This window comes from Aedes albopictus, chromosome 2, assembly GCF_035046485.1.
Source record: "Aedes albopictus strain Foshan chromosome 2, AalbF5, whole genome shotgun sequence".
Lineage (NCBI taxonomy): Eukaryota > Metazoa > Arthropoda > Insecta > Diptera > Culicidae > Aedes > Aedes albopictus.
The window spans coordinates 416326904-416348153 of record NC_085137.1 but is presented as its reverse complement, the minus strand read 5'-3'; the positions used below and the strand labels follow the sequence as shown (position 1 = coordinate 416348153).

Here is a 21250-nt window from a genome sequence, read left to right as displayed (position 1 = left end):
TGAGGTTATGTTTGTGTATTTTTGGTTCACAAAAATGGTAGCATCCCTTCAAGGTATTAAGTATCATCTGATTTCGAAGCTCCTAAATCTAATCGAAGAGTAATATTGTTCCATGGTTTCCTATTAAAAATGGCCTAGATCGGTTCATGTGTTTCGGAGTTATGACCATTTTGGTGGTCCTCACCAGCATCGATAGAACAAGTGGTAAACTTTGAAACTGAACAAAACCTTAACATGTAACATCAATTTTTGTGATCTTGTTCATGGTTGACGAATTTTAGGCTCGAAACCATGCAGTATTAGTGCATTTGGTATGGAAAGATGTGTGGAGTTCAAAATAGATCTTTTAGGAAGTTTTAGACAAAAACAAAATCATGCATGCTGGATAATAGATATGTTTGCAGGTCTGTTAGTAGGACACTTTTCAATGGCTTGGCTACTATTTTTGGGCTATGTAGTTACTAGTTATAAGGCGCTCTCTAACTAAAGCCATTTTTAACAAAGTCACTATTTTCAACTATTCTGAACATTTTTTTGTTAATCCGAATGATAAACCACAGACAAACAGACGTAACACTCTGATATTTTGCATCGTACACCGATTTAACGGTCTATTTGAAAATTTGATAGTTGGCCAACTGACCACCCGTGGCGCTCACATCGTTTTTGCTCGAGTTTGACGTTTGCCCACTACCGCCACCTAGTTGATGGTCGGCCAAACTCAGTCCTTTTAGCATTGGGCGAACATGTTTCCGTGACTATGATTTGATTCGAAAAATGTTCGAAGTGTTACGTCTGTTTGTCTGTGGATAAACTATCTATATCTACATCTGTGTTGGAAATTTCCACACATTACCCTTGATGAATAGCGCAGTTTTTTTGTTGATTATATACACTCCCGTTCAAAAGTTTGGGGTCACCCCCTTAAAAACATGTCATTTTTTTAGGCCCATATCTCCGCCAATTTGCGTCCGATTTCAAAACCCTAGGTTTTATTCAAAAGATAATAAGCCAAAGAAACTTTGAACATGATTTAAAAGAAACTTAAAAAAAAAAATTGTATGTAAACTTAACCCAAAGTTGCCAAATTTTCTAAAAAATGAATATAAACTTACGGCAGTGTCGCTGGAAGTTGGGTCGACCAAATTTTAAGATGAGAGCGGTAATATGACCCATTTTCTATTAGCTTTCAACTGCTTTATACAGAACTTAGCTAAAAAATCTAGAAAAAAAGTTATTAAGTAAATTAATCCTTTATGTCATCGACCAAAAGTTTGGGGTCACTATCGTAAAACATGGAAAAGTGATTTGTTGATATCTTTGTCATCTTTTATTCAATTTTAATTCTTCTTGGCTTATTTCAAACAAAATGAATAATACTTACTGCATAGACATTGAACCACACATATTTGTTGAAATTTACATACTAAAACTTAACGTAAAGTTGCCTCATTTTTTGAAGCGTGGTAAAATGTGCTAACTTTACATAACATTTTTATATACGAAAATCGTTAAATACGATAAGTTGAAGACATCAAACGTATATTTAGTTAATTATCTTTGAAATGAGCCAAAAATAATTAAAATTGAACTATAGATGACGAAGATATCACCAAATCACTTGTCCATGTTTTACGAAAGTGACCCCAAACTTTTGGCCGATACATCATATTGAGGGGTGACCCCAAACTTTTGGTCGATGACATGAAGAGTTAATTTACTTAATAACTTTTTTTCTAGATTTTTTAGCTAAGTTCTGTAAAAAGCAGTTGAAAGCTAATAGAAAATGGATCATATTACCGCTCTCATCTTAAAATTTGGTCGACCCAACTTCCAGCGACACTGACGTAAGTTTATATTCATTTTTTAGAAAATTTGGCAACTTTGGGTTAAGTTTACATACATTTTTTTTTAAGTTTCTTTTAAATCATGTTTAAAGTTTCTTTGACTTATTATCTTTTGAATGAAACCTAGGGTTTTGAAATCGGACGCAAATTGGCGGAGATATGGGCCTAAAAAAATGACATGTTTTTGAGGAGGTGACCCCAAACTTTTGAACGGGAGTGTACCTAGATAGTTATTCTTACGAGATTGGCAAGAGATTTGCAAACGGAAATGCCAAAAGATTAAGGTAATAAGCCCAAGTAACATTTTAAGTTTTGTTCGGCTCTATGAGAGATCTTCATGACCAATTTTATAAATTTTGCAATAAAACTGATTTATACTTCAAAACCTCTTGAAAACCTCTTTAAGAGCATCTTCCGGCTAAGTGGACAACTCTCTGAGAGTTTTCGCAAACCACATTAAGAGTGACAATAAAACTGTTATGAAACCTAGTTGAAAAAATGTCCATTCTCGAAAAAAGGGTTATGGTGATTGTTGTTGTTTTTTTTTTGTTCAACAAAAAACTATGACAGCTCAAGATGCAGAGAAGCTTCTTCGATGGCACGTAAAGTTCAGGAGGATACATCATTCGTAAGTAGAAAGCGAGCATTTCAAAGTAATATTTTAGTAGTTATTGTGTTGGTAGGCTTATGCGCAATCAGTTTTACCGTGAATATTGGGGTGGCAGAAACATAAAATTAATGCGTTTCGAAATTATTGAATATTATCATCTTGAAATGAAATAAATCAATTTGTTAATTTAGTAAAACTATCTCGAATCACAAGAAAACATAGTTGAGAAAGTTTATTTATGTGAGCATGTTATGGAAATGGCGGCAAACTATCAATTCATTACTTATTTGTGCAAAATTAACTATTTTCCATTCACGCCAGCTAATTATTCAATATGGCGACGACCACAATTAGCGAAAATAAAACGAAAGCAAGTTTACTTTTATGATGACCACAATAAACCAAGCAACAGATGTCGTTACTAATCGAACGGATCGCCATCTGTTGAGAGTTTTAACAGTTTTATTGCGGAAATAGGTAAATCCAACGGAAGCTAACGATCCTTCCGCATCTGGTGGCAGGAATGAGAACCCTATGAAAACAGGGGCTCCGCTAAAATTTTCCATGGCGCAGCATAGGAAAAGTGCACTTTTTTCACTTTTTCGTATCGAATTCCGCATCGTAGAGAAACAAACGAGCACTTTTCGGAAAGAAAATTTGATTCTCTTTCAGATGCGCTTAGATCCGGTAGGTACTTACGAACAATTTATGTGATTAATTTGAGGAGCTCTTGCTATGCCTCCGGCGGGCGATCTCCCGGATTTTTTGTTAGCTGACCAATCCGATGTCTGTCGGCGTGGGCACCGAGAATGATGATATTAGAAGCCATTGCCAATGGAAAATAGCAACTATCGGTGCAAAATATGAGTAAATTTTGAAGACAAAAAAGTGGATTTTTTATGTAAACAAACGATTTTCTCCCTATCTCACTCAGCGCCTCTACAATGGGGGACCATTCGGATTCACCTATAATGATTGTCAGAAGGTTTACATATCGGAGAGTTTTGTTTACTCTTGAATTCTGGCTTTATGGATATCTTTAAGTATACTATAAAACATTTTATCAATGGTTTTCATAAAAGTAGTCATAAAACTGTGAGTTTTACTTATTGCTGTAATAAAACCCTAATAAAAATCAAACAAAACCAATCAGCAATGGAATTGTTATTTGGGAAGGGCACCTTGCTAATTTTGCTATCTTCTGTCTCTTTTATCATCATAACCCTCAAAACTTTGACAATGCAAATCTCCAGTTCCAGTGTACTGTTTCTCAATCGATTGTTCATCACGTGTAAGCCTTCAAACGATCAAAATTTCTGCCCATTTCATGCAGTTTGACTTTCTATTCTGCAGAGCTGTAACTTGTTCTGTAGCTTAGTTGGTAAAAGCGCCGGACTAGCTATAACGGAGTCGTGGGTTCGAATCCCACCACAACAAGTGGTAATTTTTTCACAAATTTATCTCTCAATTTGCCAATTAAACGTACTTTGCCCAAAAATACTTCAAGTTTTTACGTCGAATCCATGAATTTCTCCACAAATTTCTTCAGAAATTTTCTTTTCTCAAGGAATCTATGGATTTAATCAAAAATTCACCATGGATTCATCCTTATTTCAGTAAGGTAATCTCTCAACTCAATTCGGCACCAACATTTCAAAAGGGCGTAACTGCTTTTTGAAACAGTGCCTTCTCTCAAAGCTGTGGATCGTATGTTCAATCTTTTGGACAATCTATAAGCACTAAAAGAAAGCTAAAATCCCCCTCTTTCTGATAGTGGGGATGGATTTCATGGGAAATATGAAATACGATCCACAACTTCAAAAAAAGGCACTGTTTTGAAATGCAGTTACGCCCTTTTGAAATGTAGGTGCCGAATTTTGGACTGAAACCCACATTTGGACTGAAACTCTTAATAATCTGCTAAATTTCCTAAAAAAAATGTTTCAACAATTTTTGTGTTTTCTGATTTGAGTAAGTCGTTAGCTGCCAAAGTAAAATCGGGATGGTAACATAAGGCTGAATTTCAGAAGGCTGAATGCACAAAAGGCTGAAATTAAGAAATTGTAACATAAGGCTGAAATAACAAAAGGCTGAAAATTGAAAAGGCTGAAAATATGAAAATGCATATACAAGTTATAGCACTTCCTCATTTTCTTGGAGTTACGCCCCAACTGAGATAAATCCTGCTTTTCAGCTTTGGCATATCGTGTAAGGGGCACGAAGATACTCAATGCCAAAGGGAGTCAAGAAACATTTCATAATGAAAAGTTCTTGGCCCGAACACATAACCCTCAGCATGGGCCTTAGATTGGAAACTGAGCTTAGTGAAGAGGCGAATGATGCATACCATTGAACACAGAAAGGAACTGATAATATTTATGTCGTTAATTTTTCCTTCTTTAAACATGAGCTATTCTTTCTAGTCATGTTGTTCCGGAGATTGTTGTCGTTACGGATACAAACAATTTCATACAAGATTTTCTCTTCTTTGAAATGTATGCTATTCTTTTGAAAAATATTGTCTTAGTAATGTAGGCATTCAATAATGCATAGCGTTATGAACAGCCGTAAAACTTTCCGATTCAGAACATAGTAACTGAAGCATGTTCCCCCAAAATTGCGTAGTATGGCCAACCATGAGCTAGGGGACGATAGTACGGCCAAACGTCAAGCAAATTTTCAAGTGGACCGTTAAATCAGTGTATGTATGTAATTATTCCCAATTAGAGTGATACACCTGTTTGTCTGCGTTGTTAGTGTTAAAGTTAGTCTTTTGGCAGATGCGTTTGAAAACTAGTTGAATCACTATTTCAGCCTTATGTTATTTCAGCCTTTTAATGCATTCAGCCTCTTGAAATTTCAGCCTTTTGTGTTTCAGCCTTTTGATATTTCAGCCTTTCGTAATTCAGCCTTTTGTACGTAACCCGTAAAATCAAACAGAAGAATTCCAAAAATACTTCTGAATTTCAAAAAAAAAATCCTTTAAAACTTACAAGAACTTTATTGAAAATTCTTCAAAATGTTTTCAAAAACTCTAGACATAATAAAAAACAAAAAAAAATGCAACAGAAAATGTTTAACTCTGAAATTGATAGTTTTGTAGCTCCTCTAGAACTATATCGAAGATTTTTTTCAGGATTTCCGGTATTTTTTTTTTTTTTTGAGGAATAGCACAAAAAATGTTAATAAGTTTTGGAAGCAAAATTTAAAATTTCATAAAATAACACGACAAATAATAACAGAAATGTAAGGGCCCGGGGCCCTGAACTCATCCTGCACCCCACCCCCACCTCTAAATTCAGCCCTGGGTGTTGCCTGCAACTTTTCCCAAGACACCATGTTGTTTAAAATTTCTAGAGAAATTACTGTAATTGCTGAGTTTTTAGATACAGAGGATGGCCAAAATGTTTGGGATAGGCAACTTTTTTTTCTCTCAAAAAAAATTTCAACGAGCTATAACTTTTCATAGAGCGCATCAAAAAATCTCAAATTTTGACTGTTTGTCAAACTATTATGTGTGCATCATTGGTACAAATTTGGGCTCGATTGATTAAGATTTCGCAAAGTTAGAACCGTTCGGGTAAAAAATTATTTTTCAAACAACTAATTTTTGAACTGTCATATCTCGGAAACCAGTGAACCGAATTGAATGAAATTTTGAACGTACACTAACAATATGTAAATGCTTCACAAACTATTAAAACATAGGTACTTTTTAAACGTTGAAAAAAGTTATCATGGATTGACACTTTTCGGATTTTTCTCGAAAAAATGTAATTTTTTTACATCAATGTCAATAAACTTTAGTGTTGATTCCAAAGATTTTCCACTTCTGTTCTCAAATTATCTCTAATCAGATATATTAGAGCCTATTTAGATTGAAAGAAGAACACATTTAGTAATTTTTGTGTGGTATTGTAAATTTGACTTATTTTCCTCTATATTGGTAAAAAATTCAATCCGCTATAACTTAATTCGCCGTGAGAAAATATTACATTTTATAACGTCGTATTAAGTATCAATATATTGTTGATAAACGTTAAAAAATTCATTCAATTCGGTTCACTGGTTTCCGAGATATGACAGTTCAAAAATGAGTTGTCTAAATAATAGTGTTTTACCCGAACGGTTCTAACTTCGCGAAAAATTAATCAATCGAGTCCAAATTTGTACCAATGATACACATATAATAAGTTGACAAACAGTCAAAATTTGAGATTTTTTAATGCACTCTATGAAAAGTTATAGCATGTTGAATTTTTTTGTAGGAGAAAAAAAGTTGCCTATCCCAAACATTTTGGCCATCCCCTGTAAATCCCTGAAAATATTTCCGTGAGATCTCTTATACGATTCGAGATGAAACAAAACAGTTAAGTCCACTAGAGAATCGCAAGTTAATTGTTGAGAGTTTGAAGAATTCTTGATGGAACCATTGTTTTTTTTAATGAAGTGTAGGTATTTTAACTTATAACTTAAAGTAAATTCTACACAGAGGGGAAAACTTTTTTTTTCGCAAATAATGTTAGACTTAATTTGGAAGTTTGCCATGTAAATTACCGTTCATATTGATGGGGGAACTCAACCCATCTTCAGTGAAGGGCTCCCATTTTCGTCTTATCGAAAACAAAGGTAATAAGCGCTATTTGTTTCGTATTTTATTTTTGTATTTTTTGTTAGAAGTAAGCATGCATGATTATAATTAACAAAAAGGTAACAATCGGTGCTTAAATCGTCTGTTTTTGGAATAGACAGAAGATAGGAGCATAGGTTCAAGAAGGATACTCATACCCTATTTAGATGTATTTTTTATCTTATTCGTTGCCATAGCCCTAAAAAAGTATTTCATTTAACAACACATTTCTTTTTTTGAAATTATGAATCAGGCAAATCATAAATAAAAAAAAACCTCTTATTCAACAACTTGTATTCTTTTGGTTAAAAAAATAGAACAGCTTGTAACACCTACGTCAGAAAGTCCGTTTATTTCTTTCTTATGACTCGGAAATGCTACACCCAAGTAAGTGTTAGCAATTTACTCGATCCCACCTAAGAATGAAACATCATTCCACTCCACAAAAATATGCCTAAACCGACCAGTAGAATAGCAGACATTCCCTAGTAAGCGAATGGTCCCCAGTAATCATAAACACTGGATGCGCCTTGTACTTTTTTGCCTGAAAGTCATAAAAGAAATTATCACATCACTCGGAAGGAGAACCCTTTCACACTCGCCCATCTTCTCCTATACACTCGGACCCCAACAATCACCCATCACTGGTGACGGAGGCTTGCCACAGTAGAGACCATCAGCACTGTCATTGTCATTTAACGCGTATAAGGACTGTTCAATTTATAGAACGGACAACTTTACAAGGCTATAAAAACAAGACGCGTATTTCAAATTTAACCACCCAAGGTTCGTTGTCCAGTACATCATCTGTCATTATAGTGACCATTTTTGAATCGAATAAAAATAGTTTTATTTTATAGAAAATCGGCCAGGTGTTGAATAAGGTGAATTTTTCGATTGATGAAAATTGAAAATATATATAAAATTACTGTTCACACATGGTATATCGTTTTTAATACCAGAAAAGTATGTGCCATGCTGCAGCAGCATGAGTAATAAATATTCTGGCAAAATTTAAACTCAATTGGAAAATTAAGTGTTGAGATATTAAAGTCTCAAGTTAGATTCGATTTTTTGAATAAAATTTATTTGAGAAGCAAAAAGTTCATGAAAATATTAAATAATCATTTTTTTTATGCATCCAGTCAAAAGTGGGAATAATGTGGTTTTAAATGCAGAAAACTGCTTCTTAATGGCATTGCTGATTTGGTTACTGTGCGCCATTACAGATACAGTAATCAAAACAGTTTCGTTCTTTGATGGTTCTTCCAAATAACAATGCTACCTAATGCAAATTTTGCATAACAATGATGCTGGAAAAAAAAAACTTTGCATCCGATTATTATTAAATAAGGTGTACAATAACATAGGACCAACTTTGTTGGAAATATATAATAACAAGATTCGCTAGAGTCGAAAATCTGCATCAATGGAGCAAAAAGTATGATATTTTTTAATATGACCATCTTTATGGATTATATTTTTGATGAAAAATGCAATTAATAGTTAATTTTTCTTCTGTATCATTCAGAGAGCAATATTCTACTACCCTGGACAAATTTTTAGCCGAATCCGTGATGCTATTGCAACACAGGACTTAAATGAACATTTTTTTAATAATTTCTATGAAAACAAGGCAACTCACTATATCAAGCTGGAGACTGCTTGGTGCATTACTACTGATCAACTACTGAGCTTTACCTTTAGTAGAATAGTATAAGCTTCCAATTCATTAAAAACATCATGAAAATGTGCATGTTAAGTATGTGGAAAGTTATGTCGAATCTTGAGAAATGGGTTTTTATTGATGTTTTACGAAAACCGCTTCAGTTACACAATAAAGAACATTTTGCTTAATGTTAAATTTTTCCTACATTTGAGAATAGCTATAGAAAGTTACGCAAAAAATTGATAATGATTTTACTGAAAAATAAAAAAGATATCGCACAAGCAAGTTGTCCGTTTTATAAACTGAACAGTCCTTAGTTTGTTTGTGCGCCCTTCCCGGTGACATAAACTGTGCCAAACGGATGCACCACACACTCGGTGTGCGATCATCATTTCCGCTAAGCACGGCATTTCATCCGGGGGCCTTGACGGGGCGGTGCTGGCACACCCCTTACAACACATGCTACAATCCATCCATTCTTGAGGGTACAAACGGTGCCTATAAATGGTTCCGCTTGGACCGCCTAACTGGAATGAAGAAACGTATGTTCCGGTGGGGAAAGTGAGTGGGCAGGGACACACATTTGCGGTTATTAAAGTCGTCATCAGACGACCAAGTATCTTTGTGAATATGTATTACCACCAGAGAAGAATACGATACGAACGTTCTGACAAGAAAGGAGTCATTTCGACTTCGTTCCACATCGTTTGCATGTTTCTGGTGCGATTAATGTGTGGACACAAATCTCAGACGTGTTGACAGTTTTGTTGAATTTTCCCTCATTTTCCTACTGAAAATGAGTATTTTTGTGGTGGTGTTTACTACAGTTTCGAGATCAAAGAAAACACAAAATGGCCGATTTCCTGACAAAAACAACGCTTTAACAAACGATTTTTTGTAGGAAATTTTAGCTATACCTACCCTAGGCAAAGTGAGGAAAATCATTATTGTTGCTTTGGAATAACAACAATGATGAAATCTCTATGTTTCTGCATACTCTGCCTATGGTATAACGTTTTTCATGAACATCGGATCACTTTGCGGTCTTGGACAAAATAGTTTGGCATACAGCTACCTACAAAAGTACCAAACATTTTATGATTTGAACGCTTACTGCCCCACCTTTCGACCTAGGATAGGATGTAACACCTGCAACTTCTCTTTCTAATTTTATAGCTTGCTGTCTTGTTCATCCACGTGGCTAAGATTATTATTGGTCCCCAAATTGGTCTCTTTCAGGCTGACTAGTTGTCATATCCTCTGTCATCTGTCACTTAAAAAGGATGAATTCATGGGAAGTTATCAATAAAGCTTCATCGACAAACGCTCGACAACGGACCAAATCTTCACTGTATGGCAAATTCTCCGTGAAATGTCGTGAACACATGACTTGTTCATCGACTTCAAGGTTGCATACAACAGTATCGATCGCACAAAGCTATGAAAAATCATGGACGATAACGGCTTTCCTGGGTAGCTGACAAGACAGATCATAGCAATGATGAATAAGGGTTACGATTGCACTATTCATAAGAATATATGATGGCTTGGTAAAACTATCCAAAATGAATAAAGCCAGATAGAATCAGGATTACAACTCCACTCATAAGCCATGGCTGAATGTCCAAAGGCCGAAAGGATCGTAGAGATGTGTCCTAATGAGACGTCACATTATGAAAAAAAAAGTCGACGCTACTGTGCATGGTCCACCGAGCGACTGAGAAGCACAGTACTGAATCGGCGTATCTATGGATTTGAACTACTCTGTCTCTCCCCATAAAGTAGGTTACAAAATAAATGTCACCGGCAGAAGCAAATCGCAGTCAGTAGTGGGAATGAGAAAAATACTCTTGACAGCGCACAAAATACCCACCAGCGATGAAATATGCGGTTAGTGCCTGTTCTAAATGTCAAAGTACCACCATCACCGCATGATGATGATTATATAGGAGTAGGACGGTGGCAGTAAGCTGCTGGAAATGACAACCAGAATGCCCGCTGCGTGGCGGAAAACATGATGGACTCGACATTGTTTTAGATTTTTTTGCTGATTGTCTGATTTTTTTTCTTGGTTCCGTGCTACGCCGAAGTGCTTCAGAACGGAATTGAAGTGATGTAGGAATGATCAATAAATACAACTTGTCTCCTTGAAGTGCTTTCACAGAATGATCTTTATTCTAATCAACTGTCATCGTCATCAATGTCAATGCTAGCCTTGATTAAGTCAGTCTTATGTACAACAACATTATTCACTACAACTTTCAGGCATCCTGACAAAACCGATGCCCTCATCTATATTATCATCATCGGTAATATCCTGTATATTTTTATTTTCTGTATCAAATTACCTATTTTGTACAAAGTATTCTATATTGCAGTTTTCATTTTCTATAATGTTTTGTAGCTTTCCAAACAATAGATGGTTAGCTATCAATTGATCTGTGAAAAGTTGATCTGTGAAAACATTTACTATTTTATGCAGTAATTTATCCCATTTTTGTTTTTCTTTATTCGTTCTACTTGACCATTTGATTCTGGTGTTCTTATTGCTACTTTAACATGATGTATACAATTCGATTCAACAAAATTTTCAAATTTGGTACTAGTAAAACATGATCCTCTATCAGTTACAATCTGCAATGATCTACTATAAAAATGTATTTTTTTTCGGATTTTTTATCACTTCCTAAACATTAGATGATCTAGGTAGTTGGTAAATTTAGAGAAAGCATCAACCACAACTAAAACATATTTTTGTCGATTTGATGAAGTCAACTGTTTTGGACCATAGTGATCAATATAGTATCAAAAAGTTGATTTCCTACATTTTTTGCTAGGATAAACCTAATAATCAGTCGAGAGCACGGTTGTGCTGTTGCAGGTGCAATCGAACCAATATATATTCTCTTGAATCCGTCCAGATTTGAGAAAATGAAACATAACTTTTTGGGCCAGGAATAGCTTCCTAATGTCTAAATTTCATGCTGACTGATTGTGCATTTATGAAGCTTTATCAAAAACGAAAGCTAATAACACAAGTTCCCTGAAGAAGAACTACACCTAAACCTTCCAGATAATCTAGTCAACAAAAAACCCAGCAGCTTCTTCCCAATGCCACGAAGAATACGCCAGAAAATAAATGAGACATCACACCCGTAAATATTTTGGGAATTTCATCATAGATTCCCTAAAATGAGATATTTTAAGGAAAATGGAAATCTAACATTGCTTTGTATATTCAGAATAATAGAATGATAGTTGGTTTTCCTCCTGTAGCTCTTCAAAAACTTTCGAAAAGGGTACGCCGAGAAAGAAATACTTCAAGAATCCAATCAAAATTACATTACTACTTTCAGTTATTGGTTTCCACATTTTTTTTAGAGGTTTCTTGTAAACATATTTAAGAAATCATACTTGAGAAATTCTTACTCATGTTTATTCAAACGAGTTCTATGCATATGTTTTCTACATGAATTTCACAAAAAAATAACATTCAAAGCATCGCCATTTCTATGGACACGCCACCACGTAAATATTCTTAATATTGTTAATATGAAAATTGCAGTATTGTTATTTTCATTCTAGACAGAATTTTCTCCAGAAATTTTAAATCGCTCCAAGATGTTCTCCTGAAAATGTCTACAATTACAAAACATGACAATAATGTTCATAGGAACTCGTTTAATAAACTTCTGAGTGTTTCTTCTTAAATTCCTCAGATTAAATCGCCAAGTATTTCTTTTTCAACCACTCAAGGACATTCGTTTCCTCTGAAAACTTCTTCAAGAATTTTCCAAGAAATTCCATCAATGTGTCCCAGAGGGTTTCTACCGGTACCGACTAAAGAGTTAATGTTGGTCAACACATCTAGTTCCGCACAAATATACTGGAAAATTGGATATACTTGCAATATTGTACAATTTTTAGAATGAGCGTGACTGTTTTCTTGAAAATGGTTATTATGCGGTACTACAGGGTTTTCTGAATCAAGCCCGTTCTCTGTTTTTTTTGTGCAAAAAGTCACTATTTAGTCATTTTTTTGCTTTCCGTAAGTCACTATTTCCGAGAAATTGGTCACTAAATTAACTATTTAGACCAGTGGTCACCAAACTGCGGCCCGCGGGCCGCATGCGGCCCTCGACCAGATTTTATGCGGCCCGCGAACTGATTTTGAAATGTATAAGAAAATGGCCCACTTATAGATTTTACAATGAAAATCAGAAATTTCATCATTTTTTAAATTTTCATAAAAATGAATATTAACTACTGAAATGTTACCAATATCATAGAGAATTTTCCTCAAGAAGTAAGATTTACGTTAACTTTAACTTTTACTTTTTCGAATTTTGTTCCGAAGATATTCGTAACTGTTGTTAAGAACGGTGTTTTCCACTTAAACAATGAGTTTAGGCTAAATTTCACAGATTCTTTGCCATGAATTTTGGACTTGTGGCAGAGCTCGTCATTAGTAATTTGTTCAATTTTCCGAAAATAAATTTAAATAATTTTTATTTTATTTCGATCGACGAAAAACTTCCTTGTATTCGATATTCGACTTCTACCAGGAAACTATTCCAAAAAAAATGCAGATTTTTTCCTTTAACTTCTCTTAAAAGGAAGTGGAATTTGGAGTTTCGCTAAATAACTTCATGGATTGGGTAAAATACTTTTCATCCCCTAGCAATGCTTTTGGGAATCCTCTTAAAATATCCATTCTAAATCGGCTACAAATACTTCTACACATTGTCATGAAAAAAGAAAATCATGTCTGAAGGATTTTCTTCATTGGCTTCTTAATGAATTACGCAAGAAAAACTAAAAAAATATCAAAGATTTCCACAACAGTATCTCCAGGCAGTTTTCGGAATTTCTTCCGAGAACCCTGAAATCCCTACAAATTCGGAAATTTGTCTGATCTGGAAAACATAGCATAAAAACATGTACATGTTCATGTCTAGGACTTCCACAATTCTGCACTTGAAATCTGTGCTATAAGTACTAATAAGCTGTAAATTTATTCACAATATTCATAAAGAATTCGATAATCTTCTAGCCAGCGTTGCGATTGCTTATTTTACGTGTGACTTTTAAGTAACTAGTCTGAAATAAACAAAATCTAGATATTACGGTCTTAAAACATCTGATTTCAATCCCCTACAATTTTCAGGATTTTTCAAGCGAAATACAATTTCCTGATAACCAGGTTGTTTAGTTCTTTGCTCCTGTTCAATATTAAAAAAAATCAAACAAATGGATAGTGTTGAATCTTGAAAATTGTTGAAAATTAACCCTTGAATGACTTGCGGCCCGCAGCCTCATATCAAAATTCAATTTTGGCCCGCAAAGACAGTTAAGCTGAGGATCACTGATTTAGACCATCAGGTTTTGCTACCAGCCCTGTATGTGAGTACAATTACCATGATGTAATCTTATCACATTATCTATCATTGATTTGGAACAACCAAATAGATTCTTCTCTTCATATTTTCTAAAAAAAACACCGTTCATCAACAAAAAAATTGGGAATGTCGATCGTTCTAATAAACTTTTTATATTCATGATTTTCTAAGGCTGAAAAAAAGGAATTTTCCACTTCAGATTCATAAAGTACATGAATGGTTTCCGCATTTAAAGCTGCCTTTTCCACGCAGTTTTTTTGATATATTATGTCGAACCAAGGCATCAACATGTTTTATTTTAGCTTCTTCTCTATATTCATGCTCACACTTATAATTTTCCAATAATAACTCCCAACGACTTATTTCTGGATTCAATTTGTTTTTTGGATAATATTTGAACTAATGCGCTACAATCAGTAAACACTTTGAACTGTATGCCTAACAAATACGCATTAAAGCTAGTTTTGATTCGTAATTGTCAGTTATTTTACTAAAATAACTGGCTGGATGAAAATTGCCATCACATTGTTTTTGAAGCAACATTGCACCAAAGCCATAAGAACTTGCATCGCAATGAAATTGCGTTTCTACGGAAGGATTATGGAATTGACAAAATAGGAGCTGAAATCAAATTTTGTTTGAGTTTTTCAAAGGATTGAAGATTTTTTTATTTATTTATTTTGAAAACAAAATTTTGAATCTTTCTTCAAAGAGGTTGTGCAATTTTCGAATGTTTAACAATTTTTCGAAAATAACTATTTAGTCCTATACTGCCTAGTTAGTTTTATACTATAAAGGATCTAAATTAAAAAAAATGGCAAAAAGTTAATTACTTTGCAATGAAATCTTCTACAGCTCTTCTTGTATGCTGGGCAAATAGATCAAAAAAAAAAAATAGGGCAAAATATGATTGATTGTACGCTATGAGGCCACTGTTGATTCCCAGTGTGACTGTTATGCGGTTACATTCGTTAAAATTTGTTAATGAGACAAAACGACTTTGTTTTTACATTTTGTGGAACAAACTTGTAAAGTTCATTTGTATAGATGAAAGTACTGATGATTTGGAGATGAGCCCCGGTATTAACTCACCCAGTCAACCAGTGATCATATAAGATGTTGCATGTAAAAGTGCAGGCGATATACATACATTTTACATGCGCCTAAATGGGGGCATGCACGCATATGGCCTCCACATTATCATCTTATGCAACATCTTATACGATTACTGGTTGTCTGGGCAATATTGACAAAAACTGCAAATGTTACAAATATGCAGTTATGGGCAGTATAAACCTTTGAATATTTTTAAATTTAATTCAGGTAAATTTTTGCTCAAAACTTCAAAAATTTAGAAATGCTCTTCAAATATTTCACTAGCAATCAAAATATCTTCCAAATAAACTAGCAATTTTCCACTCTCAATCAATTGTTTGTAAATTTTGTTTATAAACCTCTGAAAACAGTCGGGGTATTGCACAAATCAAATGAAACTCTTAAATACTCACACTGCCCATTTGGAGTAACAAACGAAGTAAATTTAGTTGACTCTTTTATTAATTCTGTTTGATGAAATTCAGATTTTAGGTCTAAAATTGTGCAAAATTTCTTATTCCTCAAACTATCATATATGTCCTCAATAATCGGTAAAGGGAAAATATCACGAACTGTGTCTTATTAAGTTTTCTGAAATCTACATACATTCGTATATTATTTTTCTTCAGTATTAATACTATCGGACTTGCAAATGACAAATTACTTTCCCTGTTCACGCCTGCGTAAAAAAGCTCTTAAATTTTAATTTCAATTTTCTTTTTTTTTTTGATCAAATGATAAACGGCGAAATTTGTAATAAAATGGATCTCCTTTTTTCAATGTTTCTTCCATTTCATATTTTATTTCAGGAATATGAGGTTCTTTGGAACATACGTAACACGTTTCAACAATGTTCAAAAGTTGTGCCTATTGATCTCTTGTTATATCACCAATGTTTGGCGTCGTGGCAGGTAGTCAAAGACGCGACTGCTCGAGGGTTAACAATACAAGGTCTGGAACAACCTTTGAATGTCACAGTGACACTGCTTACCTACTATCAATAACCAAGTGCCTCTTGAAGCTTATCAATGAAAGAGAGGCAAACAAACATTTATCTTCGGCACGCGATGCACACATAACAACCACACACTGGGTCACGAAGCTTGGACTAATGGAATTAACTCCACCACCATCACCACCGTTTCGCGAAGTTGTGCACTTGATCCATGCACTAAAATCGAGAGCGGTCCTTACCAGCTACCATCACACCTGTCTTGCGTTCACCCAACTCAACGACTACTGCCGACGACGCCGCGCCGCCACAACAACGAAAAGCACCGAGAAAAAAAAGTTACTTGAATTAATTTATTCCGCTTTTCATTTCCAGTATCAAACATATTTGCATAACAAATACGCCCCTTCGCGTGCGCTCGGGAGCTTTCAAGACCAAGCGCAGGTTTTCCAACCCTTATTCTCAACTCTAGATTATCACACCATCGTCATCGTAGACAGATCCGAAGGGGTGGTTCATACTGGGGTGGGCAACTTTGAGGGATGTAAGGTAGACTTGACAACCACGACGCGGTGGTGGCAGCAGCATAGCATGGGAAAAGTTTCGTAACGCGATAGTGATCTAAATTGAGTAACAAATTTTATTTGGATAGGTGGGTATTTAAAATTTGGAGTGCAGGTCATGTGGACTCAATTCACAAGTCAACTACTTAAGTAGCAGATTATGGGCATGTTGAGAACGTAAATTAAGCATTTAGCTTGCACGGGTTTGTGTGTGGTGTGGAACAATGACTTTGGAAGAATAAGTCACGCAAGATGTATGACTGGGTTTTCTTAAAATAGACTTGAAAGTGTTTTGCTTGTGTTTCAGTTTCTCGTAAAAAAGTCACTGTTAAGTAATTCTCACTTAAATTCACTTACAGTTTCGTGTTTGATTATAATCATCTTATATTAGAAGTATTTCAAAATTTGATTACTTATTCTTGCTATTCCTGTTTTTATTTTCAGGTATGTCCTATCACACTGTTTCGATGAAAAGGCAGCGATGTTCCGACGAACGTATTTCCAGGTACTATTTGGCTATCACTTATTGTTTTAGATCACTAGAAAAACTTTCTCCAACAAGAAGTTACAAGAAGCTAATCCGTTTTTCCTCATTACTCATTACTCGTTGTATTGATATCAGTTTTCGATCAATCGAATGCTCTCTCATTATCAATAAAAATAACAAAAACAGTATTCCTATAATCGTTGCAGAAAGAATTAAGTTTATAGGATTTGCTACAATAGAACGATATTATCAGTTTCGAGCCTGGAACCCTAAGAAGCATGTCAAAATTCTGGGGTTCTGGAAGCGATTATAGTGGACTACTTTTGATAACTGTTTTTATTATATTCTTCTAATCTGAAAATCTCAATTAAAATACTCACCCGCCAAGCATGACGTTAACGTTGCCGTGCATATTTGCTCCCGGCCGAAGCGTTTGCAGACCCTGGTGATGGTGGCCGGATCCACGTACACTACTGCTTGAGTTTCCCGCCGCATTGTAGTAGGACACCGTTTGGTTGCCGATCATATTGTGCGTACTGACAGCCGTGAGCACTGCCAGCCGTTGCGTCGACAATGTACTACTGGCTCGTCTCATGGTTGCAGTAGTGATGAGGGGGTTGATGCTGCAGCTGCAGCTGCACAACAAAAACTGTCACTGACACACACCACTAACTATTACGTAGCGTAGGAGGGGAATCCAGATGGGAATGTGCCCTACTTTTTTCACGAACCACTTGCACTTTTCGATGAGGTTTCCTCTTTGTCTGCGAGCCCGCTAATCGCAAACGATGGAGACGGCACTATTCGAATCGTTTGCATCACAGTATGTCTCCTGGAACGGAAGAACAAGCGGATTTTATTTCTTTTAGATTGTTCGTCGATTGGGTTTGGTGGAAATGTGGGTTAGGGGTTGTCCAAAACCTCAAAGCTCAAATTTTAATCAACTCACACATCCCACCCTTGTTCGCACACTTTTGTACATTAAAAAAATTACAAATTTTCTCACAGACTTTTGCCAGATTCTTTCCTTTAGTCTACGTCGTTCATGGATGGCCATAACGAGGATTTATTCCAACACTGATTGTTACTTAAGCAGATATGATCGATGTAAAGCAATTTATTTGCAACGCGATGCGATTAACGCTAAAAAAACATGTGAAATCAATTATTTAGGGTATGTGTGCCATCAGTAATCTCATGCTCCCATATTCATCCTATTCGAAAACAAGCTATTACGGCACCGATTGAATCCGTTCTTTTTGTTTTCATGGGTGCTCACTTCTAACAAAAAAATACAAAAATAAGAAACAAAACAAACAGCACTTCAATCCTTTGTTTTGCGTAGGATGAAAATGGGAGCCACATGCTTAATAAGGGAACCAATACCCTACTCTGTGCTAAATCATCACCTTAATATATCTGATGTTTAATTGATTTGAAAAAAAAACTTCGTATGACTCTTCCAAACTTTGTTTAACGGTTTGAAGAGTATGTATTAAGGTGAAACGGGACGCCGTGTTATTTTTCCTATCTTGCCTCTCTTTCTAACAATTTGCCTCGCGATTTTGAAGATGGTAATCTCGAGTTCTATCGCACTGAAGATGCTGAAAAACAATCAGCATATGCACTGCAAGTGAGCATACACAGTGATAGGTTTTTGTTGCAAAATATGAAGTAGAATCTGAGATTACCATCTTAGTAGCAACAGAGCAATGGCGGATATTTCCCCGACCGTCCCGTCCGCCCTTAAGAGTAAGAATGTATTACGCTATTCTAATTCGACATAATTTCAACTACTAGCTATGAATTACATCTGTCCACAAAATGAACCGTGAAGTTGGTAGAAAGGATAATGACGAAAGCATTACTCAACTATAACCGACAACAATGCGATTGCCATTAATAGAAGCCAGCCGATAGTTGAATGTCATCGTAAATATACCTCGATATCAATCACAGTAAATAATGCCCAAAAATAAGCTCTTAGCTTCGTGTTAGGTATCTCTGAATTGGTTTTCGTTATTTATGGTTACCAACGGTTAGTATTTTCATATGCATACGTAACTACAAGCCGCACGAAAGAAAAGATACACATATGCGTGGAAGGAGTTCTTCATTCAGAAGTTATGTTTTATGGTTATACATAATTCTGATAATAACTTATTATGCCCAGGGAAGATAATGACAATAGCGTTTCTATTATACAATTACGATCGATTGTCTTGTCACTTATTGACACCAGTTTTTTGAAGTTTTGATCTCGGTGTATACTATTAACCCTGTACTTCCCATGGTTGCTCTAGAGCACCATCGATTTTAGACGAACTCAAGACAAACGGAATAAAATGAATAGGGGGATTCACTTAAGGCTCAATTGAGAATGGCACATGTTCCAGAACTAAAAAAGCACTTTTTCCCAAAATGATCCACAAAACGCAGAAAATAAGAATGTCCGATTGTTTATTTAGTCAATTATGACAATCGGACACGTTGGTTTTGTTCGCTTTTTCATCATTCTGGAGAAAAGTGCTTTTTCAGTTTTGGATAATATGCGATTCTCATTTGAGCCTTAACAGCGTAAACCGCTGATTAAATTATAACCTGATTCAACGTCGCGATCACCAAGGCAATCTTTGATTACTTCATTCAGAATATCATGAAACATTTCAAATAAGCAGAAAATCATGGCTTACGCAGCAATTTAATCTGTTAAGTGAGTCTCCCTAATATGATGTAGTTTTTAGAATATGATCGGCATCATTAGGTAAGCCTAACTGCCCTACTTGTTTCAATAGTGGAACTATTTATACACAATCAAAACACACAGCTTAGCTTAGCTTAGCTTAGCTTAGACTGACTGTACATGTCAATGGTTGCTCCTCTGATCTGAACTGGTATCCCGAGCAAAGTACAATAACTGATCAGTAACAAACTGATAACTCCAGAACTGAGAACGCTCCAGAACTTGCTCCAGAACTCATTTTACAATTTTTTGTTATCAAATTGATAATTCATGTTACCATACCTGTCAAACTGTGGGCATCATCGTCGAAAACAACAGCGGAAGTTAGTTATCAATGACCGTTGCAAATATCTATCTGATAACAAAATAACTTTTCAATTGGATAAAATTGATGGATTTACACAAGTGGTTATCAGAGTGCCTTTGATGATAACATAATGAGATATTTCAATGGTATCACGGGTATACTTGTTTGTTATCATGTTTGTTATGTTGCCCGGATGTTATGAAACTATGCTCATATGAGATGCAGCTGAATAAGGGGCTGGTACACTCTGTGATAGAGTGTGATGATTGTTGCTACTAGAGACCGAGAGCATATTACAAGTTTTATTTTTGTGTTGAATGTGCTATTTTAACTTGTAAATATTCCCCTAAATTTAATGCACATTTATAGGGCTCTGGCAGAATAGAGGCCCGCAATCCTATTTTGATTGCCAACATTCAGGCCATTTCGGGCCGTGATTAAGTCCTAGAGATGTAAACCTTTCCCTGGCACAGACTTCAAGTTATAGAACTCTAGTGATGAAACTCGAATCGGGATGCCCCCTTAGGATTAGAAATTCCTAGACAAAACTCAAGCTATGAAAGCAACTAAAGCTGCGAACAAAAGGCAACCTCTGCCAGAGAAAATACGATTACAGGATTGACTGATGGACCAACAACATTAATGAAACCTCGTCATCCTGTCATCGGAAATTGTTATCCACTAGGGTAACAGGGCAAAATATGTGTTTTGTGTTGTGTTTGTCCAATTGTGATGTCATAATTTATTACGCATTTGTAAGGTTCCACTACAAGATGTTATATTTTAATATGCATTTGTAGTGCTTCATTACATTTTCGTAATAAGCACTCTGCGTCCCACAACCAGCACAAATGGTGTATTTGTTAGTAGGGTAGGATGTGAGATCTGGGAGTCACCGAGTCACCTTTGGTCAGTGATACGATCCATGGTTTACTCTGAAGAAGAAGC

The 21250-nt window shown here is 35.4% G+C and overlaps 1 protein-coding gene across 2 annotated transcripts in view; it reads right to left on the bottom strand.

Annotated features, from left to right (window-relative positions):
- The window catches only part of LOC109417842 (uncharacterized), a 58234-nt gene that overhangs the window by 12807 nt on the left and 24177 nt on the right, over positions 1-21250 (bottom strand). For both annotated transcript variants that reach the window (XM_062853514.1, XM_029869586.2), the window contains exon 2: positions 17633-18084. In XM_062853514.1, the coding sequence (XP_062709498.1) occupies positions 17633-17847 (215 nt within the window). In that variant the 5' untranslated portion in view covers positions 17848-18084. The remainder of the gene's footprint in view (positions 1-17632; positions 18085-21250) is intronic.